At 30.5% G+C, this 21,619-nt stretch overlaps 1 protein-coding gene across 1 annotated transcript; it reads left to right on the top strand.

Annotated features, from left to right (window-relative positions):
• The first annotated feature begins 633 nt into the window (after positions 1 to 633).
• LOC131847503 (phosphatidylinositol transfer protein alpha isoform) lies at positions 634 to 21,591 on the top strand. Its single transcript, XM_059197087.1, has 8 exons — positions 634 to 823; positions 1,168 to 1,198; positions 4,410 to 4,521; positions 12,074 to 12,225; positions 12,948 to 13,025; positions 17,663 to 17,893; positions 18,288 to 18,346; positions 19,135 to 21,591. Exons 1-8 carry the CDS (start codon positions 807 to 809, stop codon positions 19,271 to 19,273), a joined length of 819 nt encoding a protein of 272 aa, XP_059053070.1. The 5' UTR covers positions 634 to 806; the 3' UTR covers positions 19,274 to 21,591.
• The last annotated feature ends 28 nt before the right edge of the window (positions 21,592 to 21,619 follow it).

The following is a 21,619-nucleotide window of genomic DNA, read 5'->3' as shown; positions in this document are numbered from 1 at the left end:
GCCCTCGTGGCGAACCCTTTTGGCCCGGCATAGCCATCAGAGCCAACTACTCCCGAGGAACTGGGTCATTTGACTTATTTGTTGCCTGCTAATGGCAGGCGATGATGAAATCTTTCTCTAATTCAGAGCCCTATGTACTATTATGTTATGTATGTTTGTTATTTGCTCATAACCTTTGGTATTGGTAGCGTTATATATGTATATAGATAGATGTCGCGCAAGGACAATTTTGTAAAGAAAGTTCTTCGAAAAGAAGAAGTAATTGAAAACAATTGACATAATAAATTTTAAATAAACCTTTAATCTGTAACTTTAAATTAGGTATGTTCTCATTTCATAATATATCACGTTTCTTTATAAAGAATATAGTTCAGATTATTCCTATTTTGATTCTTCTTCTTTCTTTCTTCTTTCTTATTATTGGCATTCTATTTAGGAACGAGATCAATAGGAAACCGTCCTTATTCTAGTAATCTCGCAATCGTTATTTATTTATAATTTATTTTCTCTTTTTATGTACAAACATATGGCTATTAATTGATTAAAAATAATTTAGTAAACGTTATTAGAAAGAAAATTAAAGAAATACGAACGTGTCTTTGAATGTTGACGTAATATCCGTTGCGTCATGAAACGAGCATGCGCCTTGTCATTTTCATTGGCCGATCACAATCATAGATAAAAATTATAATTATCTGCCAATATATATCGGGCCATAGCTCAAATCTTCTTCTGTGATAAGTCTAATAATACAGTGCTAGTGAACTGTCTGATGTGCATATAAAGTGTAATCAAATTAATACAAAATGCTTATCAAAGAATTGTAAGTATTTTTGCTAAGGTTATATTAAGTTGCGAATGTACATCGATTTTTGCCAGATCTATCCCAAAATGTCATAGATTTTTATAAAATTCCACCTATCTGCTACATATTGTAGTGTACTTGTCGAGTTCTAAATTAATGTCTTTTAATATTTTTTTATTTTAGCAAGGTGTTGATTGAATTAAAAGGAATACTTGACACTGACAGGTCTCCAGGTCAAGGTTTTGGATTAGCTGGCTGATCATTTCATGACCACTTAATGATCTTTAGAGATGTATTTTGTGATGATTACCAGCATATGTTTGAAATTTTAATATACTTATATTATTTTTCCTTGTTTTCAGTCGTGTTACGATGCCTCTTACGGTAGAAGAGGTGAGTTATAAAATTACAAGTATATTGTTTACATATTTATTGACAGTCCATCTATGAATTAAAAAAACCCCGAATCACGTTTTCAACACATTATTATTTTATGTCTATTTTATGGTTACAGATGTACTCCTCTATAACTTAATTATTTTACATACCATTATAGCATTGTACCATAGAGATAAATCCTAGATTTTTTTTCTGAAGAACGTATATCTGACAGGCTTTCTTTTATTATATTATATATAATTATATGCTTGGTATAAATTAATGACATTTCCCCGTTTTGTTATTGGCAAAATAACCTAAAATTGGGGTGAATGACAAAAAAAAATTATATATAATTTGAATATAATTTTTGACATTGTCACAGTTAACTGGCCACTGTCACAGTGGCCAGTTAATAGCTGTTAATAATAAACTTACTTAATTATATATAGTAGGAGGTTAATATACTTATTAACCTCCTACTGAATTTCATAAATAATATACTTTACAGTTTATATTTATAATATTCTGTATTGTATTCTTTTACTTTTTATTCATGATCATAATTTATATTCATGTACTATTGACAATTTTTTTATTATAACATATGTAATAAAAGCTAACCTTTGTATGGGTTAACTAGTATTTTTTAAGCCATCTAATTTTCAGTTGACTCATGTCTATAATATAATACATAGCTTTGTAAAAGAAAAGAATTTAACCACCTTTGGGATGTACTTCCAATATTTAAATGTTTCTGTTGTGTACACTTTGACTCACATAATGTATATATACTGTGATATTCATCTTCATTGATATAATTTCAGCCAATAGGAGTCTGTAGTGATTGTGTATGTGGGATATACATATGAAAAAAGATTGCAAAATTATTTTTATTGTTTCAGTTTCAATATGAACTATATAACTGTTATACTAATAACATTTAAAGTACAATTTTTGCTTTGTAAGCATTATGTGTATAGGTATTTTTATCATCTCCTGATAACAGCTTTAGATATTAATTATAATCTAGTTGAAACATTTGTTACCATAATAAATGTATTATAGATAACATACACAATGGATTATCCTACATCTCCATTTCAAAGTTAATCAATATCCCTTATTTTTACTAATAGAAAATTATAATATGATATTAAAAAAAATACTGAATGACAGTTTTATCACAGCCTTAACAAATTGTGTTATACTGAAGTGTTGATCAGACATTACTACAGCATCATCATCATGCATGCATAGGTTATACTGGCAAATTAATCTCTGTTCTAACTAGAATATCTTGTAAATAACATAATAAAAAGGGTTATTTTATTTTTTATGTAATAAATAAAAGGCTTTTTTAGATACAGGAAAGCCCTATCCGATAATTTGCCTTAGATGCCCAACTCTTTATTAAAGTAGTTAAGATTCTTTGCCAAAAACTATTGATATTGCATAACAAACTTTTATCTTTACTAAATCTTAACTTTATTCATTATTTGGACTCAGTCACATCCAGTCAGACCCATTGATCCCATCATAAACGATTTGCATAGAGTATTGAACAAGGCTATGACTATAATGGATAATAATGAAATGGTTCACTCGCATGCGCCGATCGTATATGCTGCCGGTCACCAATGGAGATTGATGAAATGAGCATTAGCTTGTATCAATTATAAATTCACCAGAAATTCTCCGTCGACATGGTACCTTGCTAGTAATGGGTGTCCCCATTACTGACATTTCCTATCTGTTGGGGGAAGGAGATTGTTAGTAATATGGACTGATGACCTCATTGCTAGCAATGGACCATGTCAGATTGACCTCCACCCGTTTGCCCCTGGAAACCACAGTGACCTCACCTGACCTCATGCTCATCTCATCATCTTCCACTGGTGCCACGCCAGCGTAAAGCGTTAGCGCAGGTGGCACCATTCCATTATGACCCATAAGACGTTCCCTATACACTCTTAAAGGTTAGAAAATGCATCTTAGATTCTGAGACCGAAGGCACATATATCAAATCGGTGTCTCTATGATTGATATTTTTTATTTACGAACTTTAGTTTGAACTTATATAACCTTACTGTCATAGAATTTGGTCTATCTCCTCCACAAAATGTACGTAGCCTTGGTTGCGGGCCACATTAATTCTAATCTAATGAAGCCTAGTCTAAGGAGGAACATAATTATATATAGTTACATATAAAATTTTTAATGTAACTGATTATAATGATTAATATTACTTAAATTATTGTATGTTTATATTATAATATATTATACTTCCATACCCTATGTTATCTGTTTAGTCTAAATCGTCGAATACAAATAGGTAATTGTACATATAAGTAATTCAGTACGTAGTAATTCAGTCATTTGCATATTTCAAATCTGATATATAGTAAAGAAATAGTGGTTAAATGAAGTCCGTAGTATCTGTATTAACCACGTATAAAGCATGATTCAACTACGTACTGTAAAAATTAACATAATTATATTTCACTGTTAGATTCTTAACTACTGACTAGACAAACTGTGTGTCATGTGATTTGGAATTAAATTTAGGTTGCAAAGTTTAACAATACACTATTTGTATCGCGATTTCTTAAATTTATTGTTATGATGTTACGAGCCTCGGTATTTTGTCAAGTAAATATAATATAATATTCTGTTGTTCGGATTACACTTAGCCAGATCCTTTTTCAACTGCACGATTACTATTAGAAAATGATCTATTATTTTTAAATTTCACAGAAATCCATTAATTAAAGCGATACAATTAAGGTTTCAAATAGTTATAAAAATAACAATAATTTTATTAATTATTGTAACATTTTTATTAAATAAGTAATTAAATGGTAATAAAGTTATTACATAGCATTGTGACGCACAACAAGGACGAAGTATTTATATTTTTATGTACACTTTACAATTTATGACCAAAATTTAAAAACCAGTGACAGTTAATAAAGCGTATGTATTAAAATTTAATGTTAATATTGAAAATGAAATTAATGTAACTATACTGGCGTGCTGAAAGGTTTTAACAACACTACATTTCTACCTTTATGAATTAGAAATCTCTTTACTGAGATTTCCTGTCGTGTACGGGATTCAAGAATCATTGTAGTAACATATTTATTTATAACTCTATTATATTATATATAATATAAATTTTATATATAATAATAACAATGTCTAAAATTAATTTATCTATCAACAGTATCAAGTGGCGCAGTTGTACTGCGTGGCAGAGGTATCTAAAAATGAAACGGGTGGTGGCGAAGGCATTGAAGTCATTAAAAACGAACCCTTCAAAGACTACCCACTGCTCGGTAAGTTTATTCAATTATATTTTATTAGCTAATTGTGTATCTGTACATGAAAATAATATATCATTAGGACAATAGCATTAATCGCACTGATTTAATGGAACGATGGAAAAACCAATAGGTTTTAAGTCTGGTAAAGAAAATGTCTGGATAATCTATCAACCAGATTGCATTAGCCAATCTAAGGAAATAAATAATAAATTTTATTGATTCTTAATTAAAAAAGAAACCATGGTAGCTTATTCATTCATACTCCTTAATGAACTGACAGCATATATTTTCGTTGACTTTATTTCCTCACCGCAGATAAGACTACACTTTACTACTTAATATTATACTATACAATTCATTCTACCGGAGAAGGGTTTTATATTGTTACCGTGGACCTTTAGGTAGTTTTACGTCTTTTTATAAATAAAATGCTTCGTCATGCTTTCACCAGTTTGGATTTTTTCTCTTACTAATTTTATTTTGTATTTACAGACGTAGTTGTTTCATTAACTTATAAATTTAATGTTCTAATTTGATGTACTATCTACAACAGCGAAGCCTAACTCTTTAACAGAATCTTCCTTTGAACGCTTCACTACTGCGAGCCCAGCCGTTTTATTTATTTGACCAATTCAACTCCGATCAATCCAACGTCCAATTCAAACGGGCATCGAAATTACGACGGCTGACCCAAGGTTCGAACCCCTAGCGGTGCCCTCAGACTAAAGATGTATCCGTCAGGCGGGAGTTGGCTTTCAGCCGCTCCGTAAGTCCTTCCGCGGGTTTGGAGTGCACTCTGCACTCGCCCCCTATCGTTCGGTAATGCTGTAAAGGCCAGCTGCGGCCAACAGCATTAGAGTACTCCGAAAAAAAATTGAATAACATCGACCGGACGGACATCACTTTATTTTGTGTCGCCCGTAGTGGTTTTGTCTGCCCGCTCTGCCCTAATATCAAAATCTAAGTCTACACAAGATAGGTAAAACTTGGTCTCTCTCACAATACCTATATGCTTACATTCTTTAAAGTAATAGCGTAATAATAAGAAATTTTATCTTGGATGGACACGTGCAAGTAGCTAACAGAAAGGAGAATTTTAACCTTTGCGGAAACTTCCTTTATTGGTACAATAAATTTCGAATGATTTCTTAGGACGCATGAAGTTCATAGTTACAAATAATTCTTCATTGCCTATGCACACCCATGATTATAGAAGAATGTTATTTGAGATTTCATTAAAATTGTTCGAGTAATTTTAAGAACTATACGCGTACTATGGTGATTACATAGTACCTAAAAATAGGTATGGTACAAATATGAAATGAGTCATGATTGATGTGAAGTCATTTGATTATTTGGCACAAAACACCTATGTAAAAGTAACCGTTACAAACTTTTCTGTAAGAATATTTTCAAGACAATTTAAGGTATTTTTGACGTGAAACTGAAGGTTCAATTGTTAGAACGAAGAAAAGAAAAATAAAAAGAAATTAAAAGCTATTGTAATCAAATTTCATATATTTCGGAATGGAATTAAGCATTAAAGAAATCACAGATATTTATTTCAGACAAAGTCATATAGTTTAAAACACAGACATTTGCACAGATTAAGTTAGCCACTTTTTTAAATATAATTAAATTACTATAGCCACTTACACTCGTAAGTTTTTATTACAACTTTTTCAACCTTATATGTCTTATTAGAAATTCCATCGAGGAGCCTTTCTAATGAGCCAGATAGTAATATATTATAGATATTTACCAAGCTAAAATCTCGTGCTTAAGCAACTATCATCACTTGCATTTGATAGTCCAAACCAAAAATTTAATTACTTACCTTAGGAAGTGTTAATTGCTTAATTAAGAGCCCTCGAATTATTATTTTTATTTAAAAGTGCTCTTGTAGCAAATTAAAACTTCATAGAACCAGGAACATAAATATTCCACCAAAAATATGAAATCTAAAAAGGATGGAGAAGTTTCTGAATACGTTCTTTATGGTATTATATACAGAGAGAAACCTTTCAGCCAATGATCATTGTTATAACCGTATATAAATGATCTACCAACAATACAATTGATGCCGTTTAAGTCTGTGGAATGTTATTGTTTTCAGTGTGAACTAGTTCTCAAGATTAGACGTTGTACATACATATGTAGTTCTCTATTCTTTTACTCACGAAACGAATTCACTTCAAACACGCGAATATTGTTTTCATCCCTTGCACCGCAACAAGATTTAATCACTGCGGATAGCGTGGTAGTGGATCTGACATAATACATTGCTAGCCAAGATATAGTTTATAAGTACAACTCTGTGAGCTCAGATCGTACACAAGGAAACATTTCAAATATATGTTTTGTGATTAGATTTCTTACTTGACCAATATTGTCAGTGCTTCTGCAAATTTTTGATAGACACCGGAATATTATCTGTAAACTTTGTTTTTAGCTTATTGACCACATCCCTTATACTCGTGAACAGGTACTGCGTGTAGAGACTGATTTACTCTAATAACTGACAGATTTTTTTTTATTAAAGTATTTATTCGTTTACTTACTATTCTCTACTCTTACTATTTGACAGTTTGTGTTCACACAAAATGTAACGCTGAACCACGCTTATTTAAAAGAGCAACACGCAAGTTTTTTCCTCATTCTTCTTGTTATGAGTCTGCGTTCCGGATTAGTGGTAGAATCAAAGTATACGACAATACAAAAGTGCTTATAATAAGTTTAGTTGATTAAATATTATTCCCATTCCTTTATATATTAATTTGTTTTTTATTGGAAAAGGTAAAAAGGCGACCACATCTAAAAGTACTATAAATGCTACTGATAGCTGTGGTGTATGTTCGGCATGCTCAGATTCGGGTACAATCAATATTTTTATTAACCTATAGTAACAGTTTTTAGTATTATAATTTAATAAAAAGTATAAACAGAATATTAAATTTATATAGATCGTAAAGTATAAATAGATGTGTATAAGTACGATTTTACAGGCGATAATAGTATTATTTATTTATCTTTTGTAGGTATGTACTTAGAGCTCTACGGTTTTTAATGTTCACATTCCATAATCACACGATCATTTTGTAAACAGTAAACACGTCACTTCCCTAAATCGCCGCGGTACGTGTTTTTGAACAATAAAGTATCTACTTTTATCTTTTAAAACATCGATCATTAGGCGCTTATCAAACCAAATTAATTCGCGAGACACCGGTCGGTTCCGTTGTATTTGATTCGAAATAGTCAAAAATATACAAATATACTGACCATCAATTGCAGTTATGCAAATATGGTCATGAGAATATCCAATAATAAAATAGGAAAATAAAGAAAATACTTAGATATTTTTGATTAAGTTTGTACAATATTTTTAAACATATAAATAGCGCTATATGGTTGCTGAGTGAAGCTTTGTCGCTCTGTGGTACAGTACTTATATTTTTTTATTGTCAAATAAAAAAATGTTAAAAAAATATACACTTGTGAGTAAATCAAATATCTAACTGAGACAAGTGTGACAAGCGAAATATATTGATATGATAACGATTGAATGACTATACATTAATAAAAAGAATGAAAAATCGAAGGTTGCTGTCTCTTTCTATTTCATACTTGTAATAAGGATCGATTCGCTATCGTATCACTGGTTTAATCATCAGTATGCTAAGAAGTCCCTACAGTTCCTAATACACATGATTGACATGATGAGCACTATTCTATTACCAGAGTACAATGTTATGCTTCTGTAGTTAGTATATTTATTTTTTTGTAAATAAACTTGATACATGAGGTTATATTTTTGGTCTGGTTGGGGATGAAGGACAGCGGGTTAGAAAAGCGCAAACTGAAAGTAGAGATGTTTCGACCAAAGCGGAACGGACGATTACTTTAGTCACCCATTTGAATCGTACAGAGATTGCAATCTAAAAGATCTTTTGTTCGCTCGCAAATGAACTATTCGTTATAACAATTATAAAACAAACGAATACATTGTTAAATGATTGTACGTACTAAATTGATTCGAACTCAGGTGATTTGTATGCAGGATATTGCTAATGTGAATATGATTTCAAGTTACTCAATTTGAAACGGAGGCTTGTTGTGTCGATACGTCGACATGTACGACCGGTGACAGCCCTATGTGGTTCTTTATAACAATACAATAGAGACGTGTTAGGTTTATAAGAATTATCGAATCTAAGAACAATATAGTTAATATAAAATACAAAATAGCTAATTGATTATTTACGTAGTTAAATTGTCAATACAATGGTAATTTCCAATACAGCAATTAGCATTTTTATGTACAAGAAATAATTTCCTGAATAATAAGTAGTTTTGTTTGCTATTTTACTCAATATTATTATTGAAATTCTATTTCATTGATTATATTATTATTAGTATTCGACAGTCGTATAAACATAATAGTTTCTAGTAAATATTTAGTTATTATTAATTTGTGTGTATGTGAAGCTATTTTGCAGAATTATTATTCTATATCGAGTTAGCGAAAATGATCAACATTTTTAGTCGCACACTGTGAGTTAACGATATAGAAAAATATTAAATACTAAATAAATAGAAGATAGACTTATATAAATCAACAAATAAATATATAAAGTAACAGAGATAACAAAAGTATTATGTCCTTGCTATAATAATAAAATAAACAAGTAGTATAATAATTGTAGAGCACATTTTAATAGATTGCAATGTCTCTGATAGCACAAATAACATTAACAGTCGTGAGTATATAAATTAATAAAAAAATAGATCATCTATTACCAACGGCTTCGTCTGCTTTTTTTTTAAGATAAAAGGCATCCTCTTTATACAATGTATCATTACTTCAAATGCCATATCCGTTTAACCGTTTAGTCGTGAAAAGCGGACTTTGCATTCATACATTCATATTATGTGTCTATATTAATAATAATAAAATAAACACAATTTGACAGAACACAAATTTGCAACGTTGTCTTCTCTTTCGGACGGCACTCGATGCTCACTGTAGAGATGACGTCATTTCTTAGTTTGCTCAGTTGTTGTAATGTTTGTCTAGGTGTCAGCGATACAAATATGCTTTAATTTTTCACATATAGCTACATTATAGCACTTTGACACAATGATATAATATATCTGTTATGTAGTGTGTGATCAGATCTGTATTTGAAATGTGACATAAAAAAATTGGTTTAATATCTTCCTTGATAACGCTAACCTAATCGTAGAGAGTATACTCGTACACATGCACTAGTTTTATTAATGTTTAGTTATTTATAATTTTGTAGTAATTCATTACTATATAAGTTTACTATTCACAGGTAAAACTAGAAAGTTGAAACTAGGATAAAATCCCATATTACTACTACATTTATCAAATTTAATTTTAACGTTTATGTATTAAAAAAGTACAAGTAAATCATATACAAGCATCCTAATACAGTAGGAAAATAAAATTCATTTGTGGGATGAAAATTACAATAACAAAAAAATTAAATGATCGTCGCACAGCGCCGTCTTGTTTGTAACCAAACCAATTTAGTTCGAAATCTGTCATTGTTGTAAATTGACCATTAGAACTTGTGTGCGTGTGTATTCCATAATGTATAATTGGAAACAAAAATCGATAGAGAAAATACTGAAAAACGCTGGGAAAAGTATTATACAAAGGTCCCACCGTCTTTCCGCTATTAAAATATTCTAAAAATAGTCCATTGTTAGTTCACCTTAGTTTCCAGATTTCAGCAACGGTCGTTGCGTTGAGTGTGTCTAGTTCAATTGAGCGTTTCGCAAATAAAAGTAACATTAGTATTAAATATCTACTTTATTGGAGTAAACATAATAGTGTGAAATCGCGAAGGTGTTGTTAATGGCTTAATGTGATTATTGTGATTTCTTACGATCTTACTCGTCCGCTATGATCACGTAGTAACATAGAAAAGATTAATTTAGCATTTGAACATCTATGACGAAAATGATTTTATTTGAATGCATAATTATGTTTTCTTATTATGCAAATTGTGAATCGATATATTCTCATTTTTTTAACTGGTTTAATTGTAGAGATTTGGCGTCAAAACATCATTTAGGTATAATGAAAATTTGCTTCCTTTTTTCGGAAATCCGTTCATTATTTATTTTACTACTTTGCTCAAAAATTGCTTTACTGTTAATAGTAACAATGCTTCAATATTTTTTTTTTCAAAGCGCTAAAAACGCTCCATTTTTTTCAATACCACAACATTCCATTCCCACCATATATTACATTGGTAATATATGGTGGGATCTTAACGAATATTGTTGAGAATGACTGGATTATTAAAGACTACACTTTTCTCATTTTTCAATCCGAAACATATCTATTTAACTGTAATGCATACAATACAAAATATATTAGTACATTTCCCGGACTTAACACTATGCATTATTTCCCACCAGTCATCCATAGATAGCGCTGAGAATAATTGTTGTCGGTCCTAAAATATAAAAAATGAACAATAAAACGCAGAATATATACCTGTAAGGGATGATATATCGATACGCCACATATCTAATGTAAGTAGCAAAGATATCGAACTTTGTACAAAGTGCTCCTCTGTATGTTTGCCATAATAATAGCGAGATAGAAAATAGATGTTTTAAAAAAATGTTATGTAACGTACTGTAATTTGTTTTCTTGTAAATAACAATCAGTCATATTTAGTACATTAAATCGGCTTAAGATATGTCGATAAGGTAGAGTAGGTATTATTTTATCGTTGTTAATCTATTTTTACTTTTGTAGTGCTGTTGAAAATTTGTTGCATTAAAATTATCATCATGGAATATTTTAGTTAAGGCGATACATGAGATAGTTTTTTTATTATCTGTCCTCACAATAATTAACCTCAAAAACAAAATTACTTAAAATTGGTTGGTGTTTGGTTTTTCAAAATTTTTAAATATCTAACGATGACTTACGTTGTTTTCGTTGTTAAAACAAATCTAGGCTACATAATTATTTTATTCATGACTAACATAATCACGACATATATAAACAGTTATATATGTATATATATATAAACTATATTAACCCTGGATAATACACACAGTGTTATCTAGTCCCAAGCTATAACACAAGCATAAAGTCTGCTAACTTCTAATGATATAGAATCAAATGTTATATCATCTGAGAGTTAGTTTACAAAGATATAAGGTTGCCGTATACGACAAATAGTTCTTTTATATTTTGAGACTTGCTTCAATAGAATCTAGATATAATTTGTAATTTGAATTATTTATGGTATATTGTTTTATCAATAATTGGATACAATTTCCTGGAAAGGCGTTTTTCCGTACTTTAACTTTCATAAGACCAAGGTAGAATCGGGTGCAATAAAATAAAATAAATTAAAGAGCCTTCTCTTTAATTTATTTTATTTTGCATTACATGAAGGGGGCGGAGATCCATTCAAATTTGAGTGAATTTGATAATTATATGTAGGTTTACTGTAGATTATACGAAATTCACCGGATCATCAAGTTAATATTAAAACTATGTTCGTAGGTGGCAAATATTCATCGGGTCAATACACCTACAAGATTTACCATCTTGCATCGAAAGTGCCAGCATTCATTCGGTTATTGGCACCAAAAGGATCACTGGAGGTCCATGAGGAGGCGTGGAACGCGTACCCATACTGCCGGACTGTACTCACGGTTAGTATTCTAATAGATCCTAAGAAAGTAATTAAATTTTATATAGAACTTGGAAAATGGAACACATCTGGTATGGTATCGAACCGATACTAAATGGAAACATTAAAAAAATAATCACTTGCAATTCCACTGGTGTTATGGATCGAAGCTCATGGACGGCGGTAATTACTTTATTTGATATGATGCAGGCCCCCTAAATCCTATATATAAACTTAACAGAGAAGAATTGTCATGTTTATCATCTCATATTTAAATTCACACGTCCTGATTTATCTAGTAATAATGTCATAACGTCAACATCAAATTGAATTTGCAAACGGTAGTATGTAATTAAATTGATGAAGCGATAGTCTTTGAACCTTTTATACAAACCGCGCGCTTTAGAGCGAAATACGGCAGTGATGCTTTGTTATAGGAATGCCTTTCGTTCCTAGAAAATTTTAACTGTATAAACAGATAGCAACAAATACCGGCTCTAAAAAACTAAATACTATAATCATAACATAAAAGGCTGAAAATTTGGGGCCATCTTTGTTTTCTAAGCCCGGGCGTAAAATTCAGATCGTAGGTACCTAGCAAAACTTCGCAAATTTTTGGCCAGAACTAAATTGATCTCATGATTGCGGGTGCCATGCATCCTCATTGCCTGATATTATAGTCCCCCAGAATAGTTTTTTATTTATTATTAATATGTAGTAATAAATTGTAATAATTGATTACAGAACCCGGGTTACATGAAGGAGAACTTTGTTATTTGCATAGAGTCCCTACACTTACCAGACAGCGGTGATCAGCAAAATGTAAGTTTTATTATTTATACTTTTTATGTTGTAAATATGTGGGTATCTAAGCAGTAAAATATTATTATTATATCTCATTATCTTTTTTGCTTTAATAATTAATGAGCTCCATTATATCTATAATAACTAAAATCTCATACAAATCCATATTAAGTATGACATTGTCACTTTCTTTTTCAAGTTAGAAAATTAATAATTAAGTTTCAGTAAAATAATATTAAATAAGTATAACTACAAATAAGGTGGTTAATATTTTATTAGTCTTTTATTACAACCAATCGATTTTAACTAAAATTAACTATTGGCATGACCTCATGGCATGGATCGGCTTCAGTATATTAATCTGTTTTGAATTTCCCAATGTATTCAAGACTGTGGGATAAAAATTAATGAAAATATACAAACGGTCTAACGTTCGTCGGGACCGTATAGCATGTCTTCGAATCAAAGCGAAGTTTTGTCTTAAAATATATTTTTTAATATATCAGTCAATTTTATTTGTCATACTTGTCTGTAGTCGAATTGTTCTTGTTTGTCATAGTTATAATCTTATGGCAACAGGTTGAGTACTCATTAAATTAAACCACTTTCAACCAAGCAATAAAGTGGATATCTGAAACTACATTTTGAGTATTTCATACGAAAGTGATCGCGCAGTTTGCATTAAGATTTCAAACGTTATTTCAGTATTTAGGAGAATGTTGTTCAGGTTTATGAATACTGTGACGGTATACCATTTATAACTATGTGTATAGAAATTCATAAAAACATCAAGGATATCCATCCCGTCACAAATGTATGAAAGCCGTACCGTAGCCGTACCGTTTAATACCTACAAATAATTTTAATTATGCTATTCATAACCTTTATTTAATAACAAGCCGAGAGTGGCATTAATATTTATTATTAGTATGCTAAATGAAATTTCTTAAGCGGATTATGATGTTGGTGCGGAAATGTAGGTCGATGCCGAAATATTATAATATTGTGGTAATATGATAATATTGAGTAATTTAAATAGTAAATCAATGTCAATTGGGCTGGTGTAGTATATTTACCAAATATTCTTGTTTAAAATTAACCATTTTACATACTATTCCCTATGTTAAGATCGCTTGAGCGATAAGACCACCTTTTGTACCTACATACTATGTATGTTCTGTTTTACTTTATGTTTTTTTTAAATTGCAATATAGTTTGAAAAATTAAAAAAATAAATGTAATTAAATTAATTTGTACAATTGAACTGTTGAACAGTTTTGGTATCAGTGTAAAATTATAATAAAACAGGTCAATCTTGCTTGGCACTTCTTGGGATTCATGGACAACTAAGTAACAATTCTGTAGTCTTACTTAATATAACACAAATAAAGCGAATTTTTTTTTTATATGTGTATATTTAGATGCAAAGATTTTTTTCGACGATGCGTGCTAATACCAGATTGCAGCATATTATATATGTCTCGTAGAGTTAATTATCATTAAATCATAGACGAAGTCGGGTCATAGTTACTAACTAGCTGTTATAATAAAATTAACAACTGAAGAATATCGATAACCGTTATCTATGTAGGTGAGGCGATTTCCGTGTATAGTAACTGTAGTGTAACCGAAGTAAAAGATGTGGATAATAAATAAATTTCAATGTAACTTTTTAATAGCGATGGCCTGTGATTAATTATCATAGTGTTATCACATCAAGTCCATATTTTAATTCTGTTTATTTAAACTCGTCGTAATCAGTACAGCTGTTTTTACGTGGAAGGCTGAGATTACCTACTGAAAAATTCAAACCTAATTTTGTTTTTAGTATTTCGTATTATTGCTTGTGTATAAAGTATAATAATAGTAATGTTACTATATTACTATTATTATACTTTTATATATCTAATGTTATTTATATTATAGCAAGCGTTTAGTTTCCGTTCCATAATCTATACTCATAACTGCTATCCAAAGATTATGAAAAGATAGCTTTCAGCAAATATACCTGTTATGTTACACTCACATCCTATTTTGACGTATTTGTTTTTATATACTAATTATAGTGCAAAAGAGCATGTTGTAGATAAAAATATATGTCAGTAACGAATTAAAAAATATCGCACTATCAAAGTAATCGATCGATAACATTATCGCCAAATGCCTAAATATTATGTGCGAAGAAAATGTTGTCAGGGCTAAAGTATACTTACATTATAAAGTTTGGTCTTATGATATAGTGATAAGCAAAGGTAAACATTGATAGGTATTGTTGTACTATAACGTATAGTGTACTTGTACACAATGTTGGAAGTTTGGAAAATGTTATTTCCAAACTTCCAATGTTTATCTATAATATGTGAGTGTAGTGAACATATACATGTTTGTACGCCTGTTTTGACGTTCTACCGAACTGATATTAATGGACATTAATGAAATGAAACTATTTGTTTCAAGGCAGGCAATTTTATTGGTACCTAATATGAAATTTAATTTATTCATACAATGTGAAAATTAAAGAAGTCACACTTAGCAAGTATAAGTACTTGTACTTATACTTGCCTAAATATTACAGAAGTATTTTTTTAACAATAATAAAATAAATCGTTATATGATTTCAATAAATAGGTAGTTATTGTACGGTTACTTAAATAAAATTTTCATTGATTTCTGTTTGAAAAAATAAGCTGAAATTACATAATAACACTCCGTAATATTGTCCACAACAAGAACATAAGTAATAATTAGGTAATATGTAATAGAAGCGAAACAAAATTGATAGTGTACTGAAATTAAAGATTAGATAATCGATAGGTTGGTAACCAATTTAAGGTAATCTAAGTATTTAGTTGTACTCCATTTTCTGTTTACATAAATACATGATAACATTACTGTAAAATCTATGCAGAAACTTGTTTCTTTTTATACAGGTTAGCTTATAAACTGTTCTTTTACAGAGTAATTAACGTTGTTTTATAATAGCCACATATAGGATGAAAAAAGATTTAAAGGTTGTAAAAAATTGTTCTAAAAAACGGCTTACAAAGTTTTACACAAAATATGTTTTTAAAGATACAGACAAACACATGGAGACAAAATCTTTAAAAATAATCTATGCAAATAATGCCGTGCAAAAAATATTTTATTCTAGGTGATGCATGCTTAGTTAGTGCAACATTTTATAGTTTTTATGGTGACATTTTTTGGCAAAATTACTGATGGAAATTCTAATAAGAGCATAGATCATCTCTATTTTCAATTGAAATATCGACTACTGTTGATATTGAGATTCTTTTTTAATTAAAATTGTAGCACCTTTACCTCTTTTGAGTATTTAGGTACAGCATTAGTGTGATAATATTTTAATCCGACTGCAAGGGGTTTATATTTTTGTAATTATCATTGTATCGAATTAGTGATATAATTTAATCACTCATATCTTATAAATTACTTGATGGAATTTAAACATTGACATATAACTGGTCCTGAGGTCCAAGTCTAAATACCTAATACAAATACTTGAGATAATTAAATACATGTATAATCGCTATGTCGTTGCAGTGAAACAATTTTTCTTTGAACTATAATGTTCTGAAAGGTTGAATAGCATAGAATCATAAGAATTCTGAGTATTCATCCACTAGCTATAACCTATTCGTTATCACATAACAAATGTTTAAATGATTTGGTGTAGATTTAATGTTGCTTTGTCATTTATCCAGTCTACTTATTTCGATATTAGTATTGTATTATGAGTTATTCACTATTACGATACATTAGATCGCAAATCTAGACATACACACCAATAATTACTACATAGTGTCCTTGTGGATCTTGAACCTAATAATTACGCGATTATGTACTTGTACAACACAAGGTTCTACCAAAGTCGACTTTAACATAATGATAAATATTGACTATAGTACTAATTACAAAAGAAATAGCTATTGGTAATTATAATTTCCGTAATTCCAACATTCTAAGTAAACGATAAACACAACTAAGTAAATTAAATGTAAACACTTTGACACCTTCCTTATAAAAATTACACTATTTGGTATTAATTTAATTACATTTCGACAAGTAGATTTGAAACCGGCAGAGGGCGAGTCTACTGTTGTATCTTGGATTAATTATTACATATAGCATTCCCAAAAACGAAAATTCGTTTGAAATACTGATGTAATTGGTGTTTGGTCAACAAATTTTGAAGTTGTGATCTGAGGTTACGTTTAGCTTGTCCCTGGAGTATTAGTTACTTCTATCTTTCAGTCAATACTTACATGGTACCTGAGAAAACGTACTTCATGTTTATAATGACTAAATTATTCCTTTCAATGAAAATCGTCAGAGGTATACTGTAAAATGTCGTCTGTATGGGTATCTCAGTCTCATCTATTTCAAACGCTAAGCAGTTAAGAAGTGTCATTAGGCAGTAGAATTATAATATGGATAAGAGGTATAAATTTTACAAGTTAGTCATCTGGAATCACAATGCATGAGTGGTATCACGGGTGTCCATGTGTGTAGGCGACAGTTGTCGATTACCATTAGGTGGGCCGTAAGCTTGTTTGTTATAACAATTACATAAAATAACTAGCATAAATAACACTACTAAACTAGTATTAAAACGAATTAAATTAATCTTTTTACAGGTTCATGAATTGCCACCAGAGAAACTAAAAGCCCGCGAAGTTGTGAACATTGACATCGCCAACGACCCTCTTCCATCAAGTGACTACAAGGCCGAGAATGACCCAACCAAGTTCAAGTCGAAGAAGACTGGCCGTGGTCCCCTGGTCGGAGCCAACTGGAAGAAAGAAGCAACACCGGTCATGACCTGCTACAAACTGGTCACTGCTGAATTCAAGTGGTTTGGCCTCCAGGTATGTTTACGCTTTTTTTAAGTGTTGCTTGACTTCAGAATTTTATATAACTATTATATCTTACATGTCTGAGTCCCATGTACACAGACAGTAGGAGAAGGGTCGCTCCATTTTTATGATCTAATTATCTTCTGTTCAATATTTTTCGCCCATAAAACGCCTAATAACAGCTATGGAATTTGATGTTCACTTAGTATTTGAATAGAGATAGGCTGAATACAAAATTCCCTACACAAGAATGATCGATCCAAAAGTCACGGATAACGAAAAGGACTATCCATTAAATAATAAATATATTCATTAAATATTATTAATATACTTATTAATTGTTTGACTATACAATTATGATGTTGAAGTTGTGCAACCTTTTTAACTAGATATGTTTATATTTCAGAGCAAGGTAGAAAATGTTATCCAGAAGTCGGAACGGCGGTTGTTCACCATTTTCCATAGGTATGTGTTTGTAATTTTATTTATTTACTAAATATCTCTTCATATTGTTACGAATATGTGTTGACAATGTCCAATTTCCATAAAGCAAACTACCTGCTTTTTACCAAGTAGTTTCTTTGTATGTAAGGGCATTGATTTATTTCAATCTGACATTACATACATAAATGTGGTGTTGTGAGTAACGTTGTACGAGTATATAACTAGCCATTTTATGGTTTGCATGTCTATAGGCTAAACTATAATTATCGTCTTGTCAGCCGTAATTTCTTTTTCAAGTTTTGTTTCACTTATATTTTGGTATTTGCCTGATTTTCCTATTCTGTATATAATAGTGTAATTTGTCTGTTTAATATACAGGTATCGGTTTCTTCAAAGCTTAATTTATTATATTTACCTGTGTATGATTTTATATATTATCCTGAATTTTTATGTTAGTAAATAGTAAATCATTATTTATTTTTAAACTTTCGTGTTTACTATAGCCTTATTTGCCATAGTTTCCCTTGTCAGGCCTGTGGTAGGCCATGCCGTTCTCGTATCGGTTTATACAGCCACGAAAAAAGCTGTTCACGGACCATTATACCTTAAATCGTCTATAATAGACGCATAGGCCATTATTATTATATTTGCCATAAAATTTTTTCGTGTTAAGACCCGTTTAATAATATAAATAATGTATAGTAAATAATAATTTAAAATGAATAAAAGAGTAGCTTTAACTTGCAAAATATGGTATGGTTTGGTAATATATAATAAAAAATCTTGAATACTATTTTAATTTATTATAGGCAAGTATTCTGTTCGATGGACGACTGGCATGGCATGACCATGGCCGACATCCGAGCCATTGAGGATCGCACCAAGGAGGAACTGGAGAAACTACGTCGCGAAGGCGAAGTCCGCGGTATGCGCGCTGACAACGAGTAAAGTGCGTGCGTGTGCGTGCATGCGTGCTAGTGTGCGAGCAATCGTCGGGCGCGGGCCATAGAATAAACATTCGTTCCGTCATTACTATAAAGTGCATTTCAAATTAAAGATTTTGTAAATATTTATTCCGATTAATTATGTAAACGACGCTGTTTCCCATTATGTTTTTTTTTTTGCATTTCCATAGGAGATATTACATTTAGGTATGTGTTGACTTTATTTGTGAAAATTGTATATTTTTAGTAACAACTATTAATAACAATACTTGTGATGAGTTCCGCGCTCGACACATTTCCTTCTGACGCTCACACATATGCCCTAGCCTCTGGTAGATAAGATTATAAATCAATATTAGAAAACAACTTTATTAATATCATATTTCATCAATTCTCATATAGATATGTAATTTTAAATGCGTTCCCATTATTCATTGGGCACGGTTATTAATCAAATAAATTATGACTGCTGGCAGTCCATTGATGACAATAGAAGAAAATATTAATAATAATCTAAATCTATTTAAATATGCAAACACTTAGAAAAGAACAACAGACTAGTTGGAGGCGTGGGTATAGTTTACCATTAGTTAAAAATGAGATGTGGTATAGATACTATTTAAATAAATAATTAAATAAGTTGATGTAGTCAGTGGTTAAAAGGTAGTATTGTCGTTACCTACTTAAAAGTAATTCATTTGACAACTACTCATGAACAAGAATTGGTGAATGTTTGGCACCTAGGCCAGATTTTAATAATTCACTGTATAATGTTCTTTTTGTTAGTTGATCTAACCAGCCTAGACGGCGATTTGGCTGTTGTGTATTTTATAATAAATAAACACATATTTATAAGTGAATTTGCGCAATAGTAACCAATTGTACTGACACGAATGTAACTAGGATGGAAAATTATTGGTGCAATATATTTTATCTATGGCAACCCGGAGATGCGTGCAGTTTATGTAATTGGGTGTTGCAAGATGAATATTTAATTACCTATATGGTTCGTGGGCGGTGGTTGTTTTATTAGTAAGCGTTATTATTGGGACTATATTTATTGGGGAGTTGTTCAATTTGCAACACCCTCAGGTGATTCATGTATAATAATTATTGATAAGTTTTGTTATTTAACAAATCAGTATTTTATATTTGTGTGACATTCCAGATACAATACCAATAATGTATATTTAATAAACAATTTAGGTCGATTTGCTACTTATCTAATTTTGTTTTTATTTTTAATAGCTCTCTGTGTTATAATGAATGTTATGCAACGGTATGCATGCGTAACATGCATGAAATGAAATAAACCACATGATTACATATTATCATACACCAGTACAATCCAAGTTATGCAATTAGTTTTATATTAATTCCTCACATTTACTGTAATGAAGTCATTTAACCACTATTGTGTTATTAATGTTCCTCTATTTTAACAATTGCGTGACTCCTTTTCGCGAATGTATTTATGCTTATGTTGTCCAAAACTCTTGGTGAGAGTGCTGTTATATATATTTTTTTTAATTTCATACGGCTGCTAGTCGTCTCCAAGAGTTCTGAATGCGCACTTTTTAATTTTATTTAATTATTGGCACATGTTGTTTCTATGTTTTTTTTTACTTGTTGTAACAAGTTTTACATCAAATACAGCGTGGTATACATATTTGAGAGTAGTCTTTTATTAGTAGAATTTAGTCAATTGTTCGCAACCCGCTTTTAGCATTGCCTAGAGCTTGTGTTTTGACGTTTTTTTTACATTTTTTTTTTAAATTAATACTTGAGCATTTAAAGTACTTAATGATCACCTTATAATCACGAAAACTAGCACAATTTTACCTCATAACTAGGTATCTTGTTAAACTTGATAAAGAAAAAAATTCTTCCCAGTCTAAAGACAATATTTTTCGTAGTTTGTCTTAACCCAAAATTATAGATGAACGTATAGGATTGATTTTAGTAACTAAATTTGAGCTATTTATATTACACGACAGTAATATAAAAGGCCATTTAAAGATTGTTAAAGCTTATTTGTAGCAGTTACCAAATAAAGTTAAGTACACAGGAAGATTTTTTTATTTTTTCAAAATCCTTCAAATTGTTCCTTAATGTATTTTGTTTGTGTTGACATATGGGTGCATGTTACAATTATTTACTTTTGTATGCATATACTCTTGTTTTTCGTCCAGCAAGCGTAAGATCAGTATTTTGTAGAGTTGTATGTCCATAGCACACTATATGGTATTGGAGAAATTGAATATATAAAATACCTATAGAGGACTAAATTTGTCAATTTTAAAATGTTTAGCTAATTGAAGTTTTGAATTTTGAAGTTCTCGCATTGAAA

The sequence above is a fragment of the Achroia grisella genome, unplaced genomic scaffold (genome assembly GCF_030625045.1).
Source record: "Achroia grisella isolate CSIRO2021 unplaced genomic scaffold, CSIRO_AGI_Agris_v1 utg109, whole genome shotgun sequence".
NCBI classification, from domain to species: domain Eukaryota; kingdom Metazoa; phylum Arthropoda; class Insecta; order Lepidoptera; family Pyralidae; genus Achroia; species Achroia grisella.
Note: the sequence above shows the minus strand (reverse complement) of the source record. Positions and strands in the feature narration are given on the sequence as shown.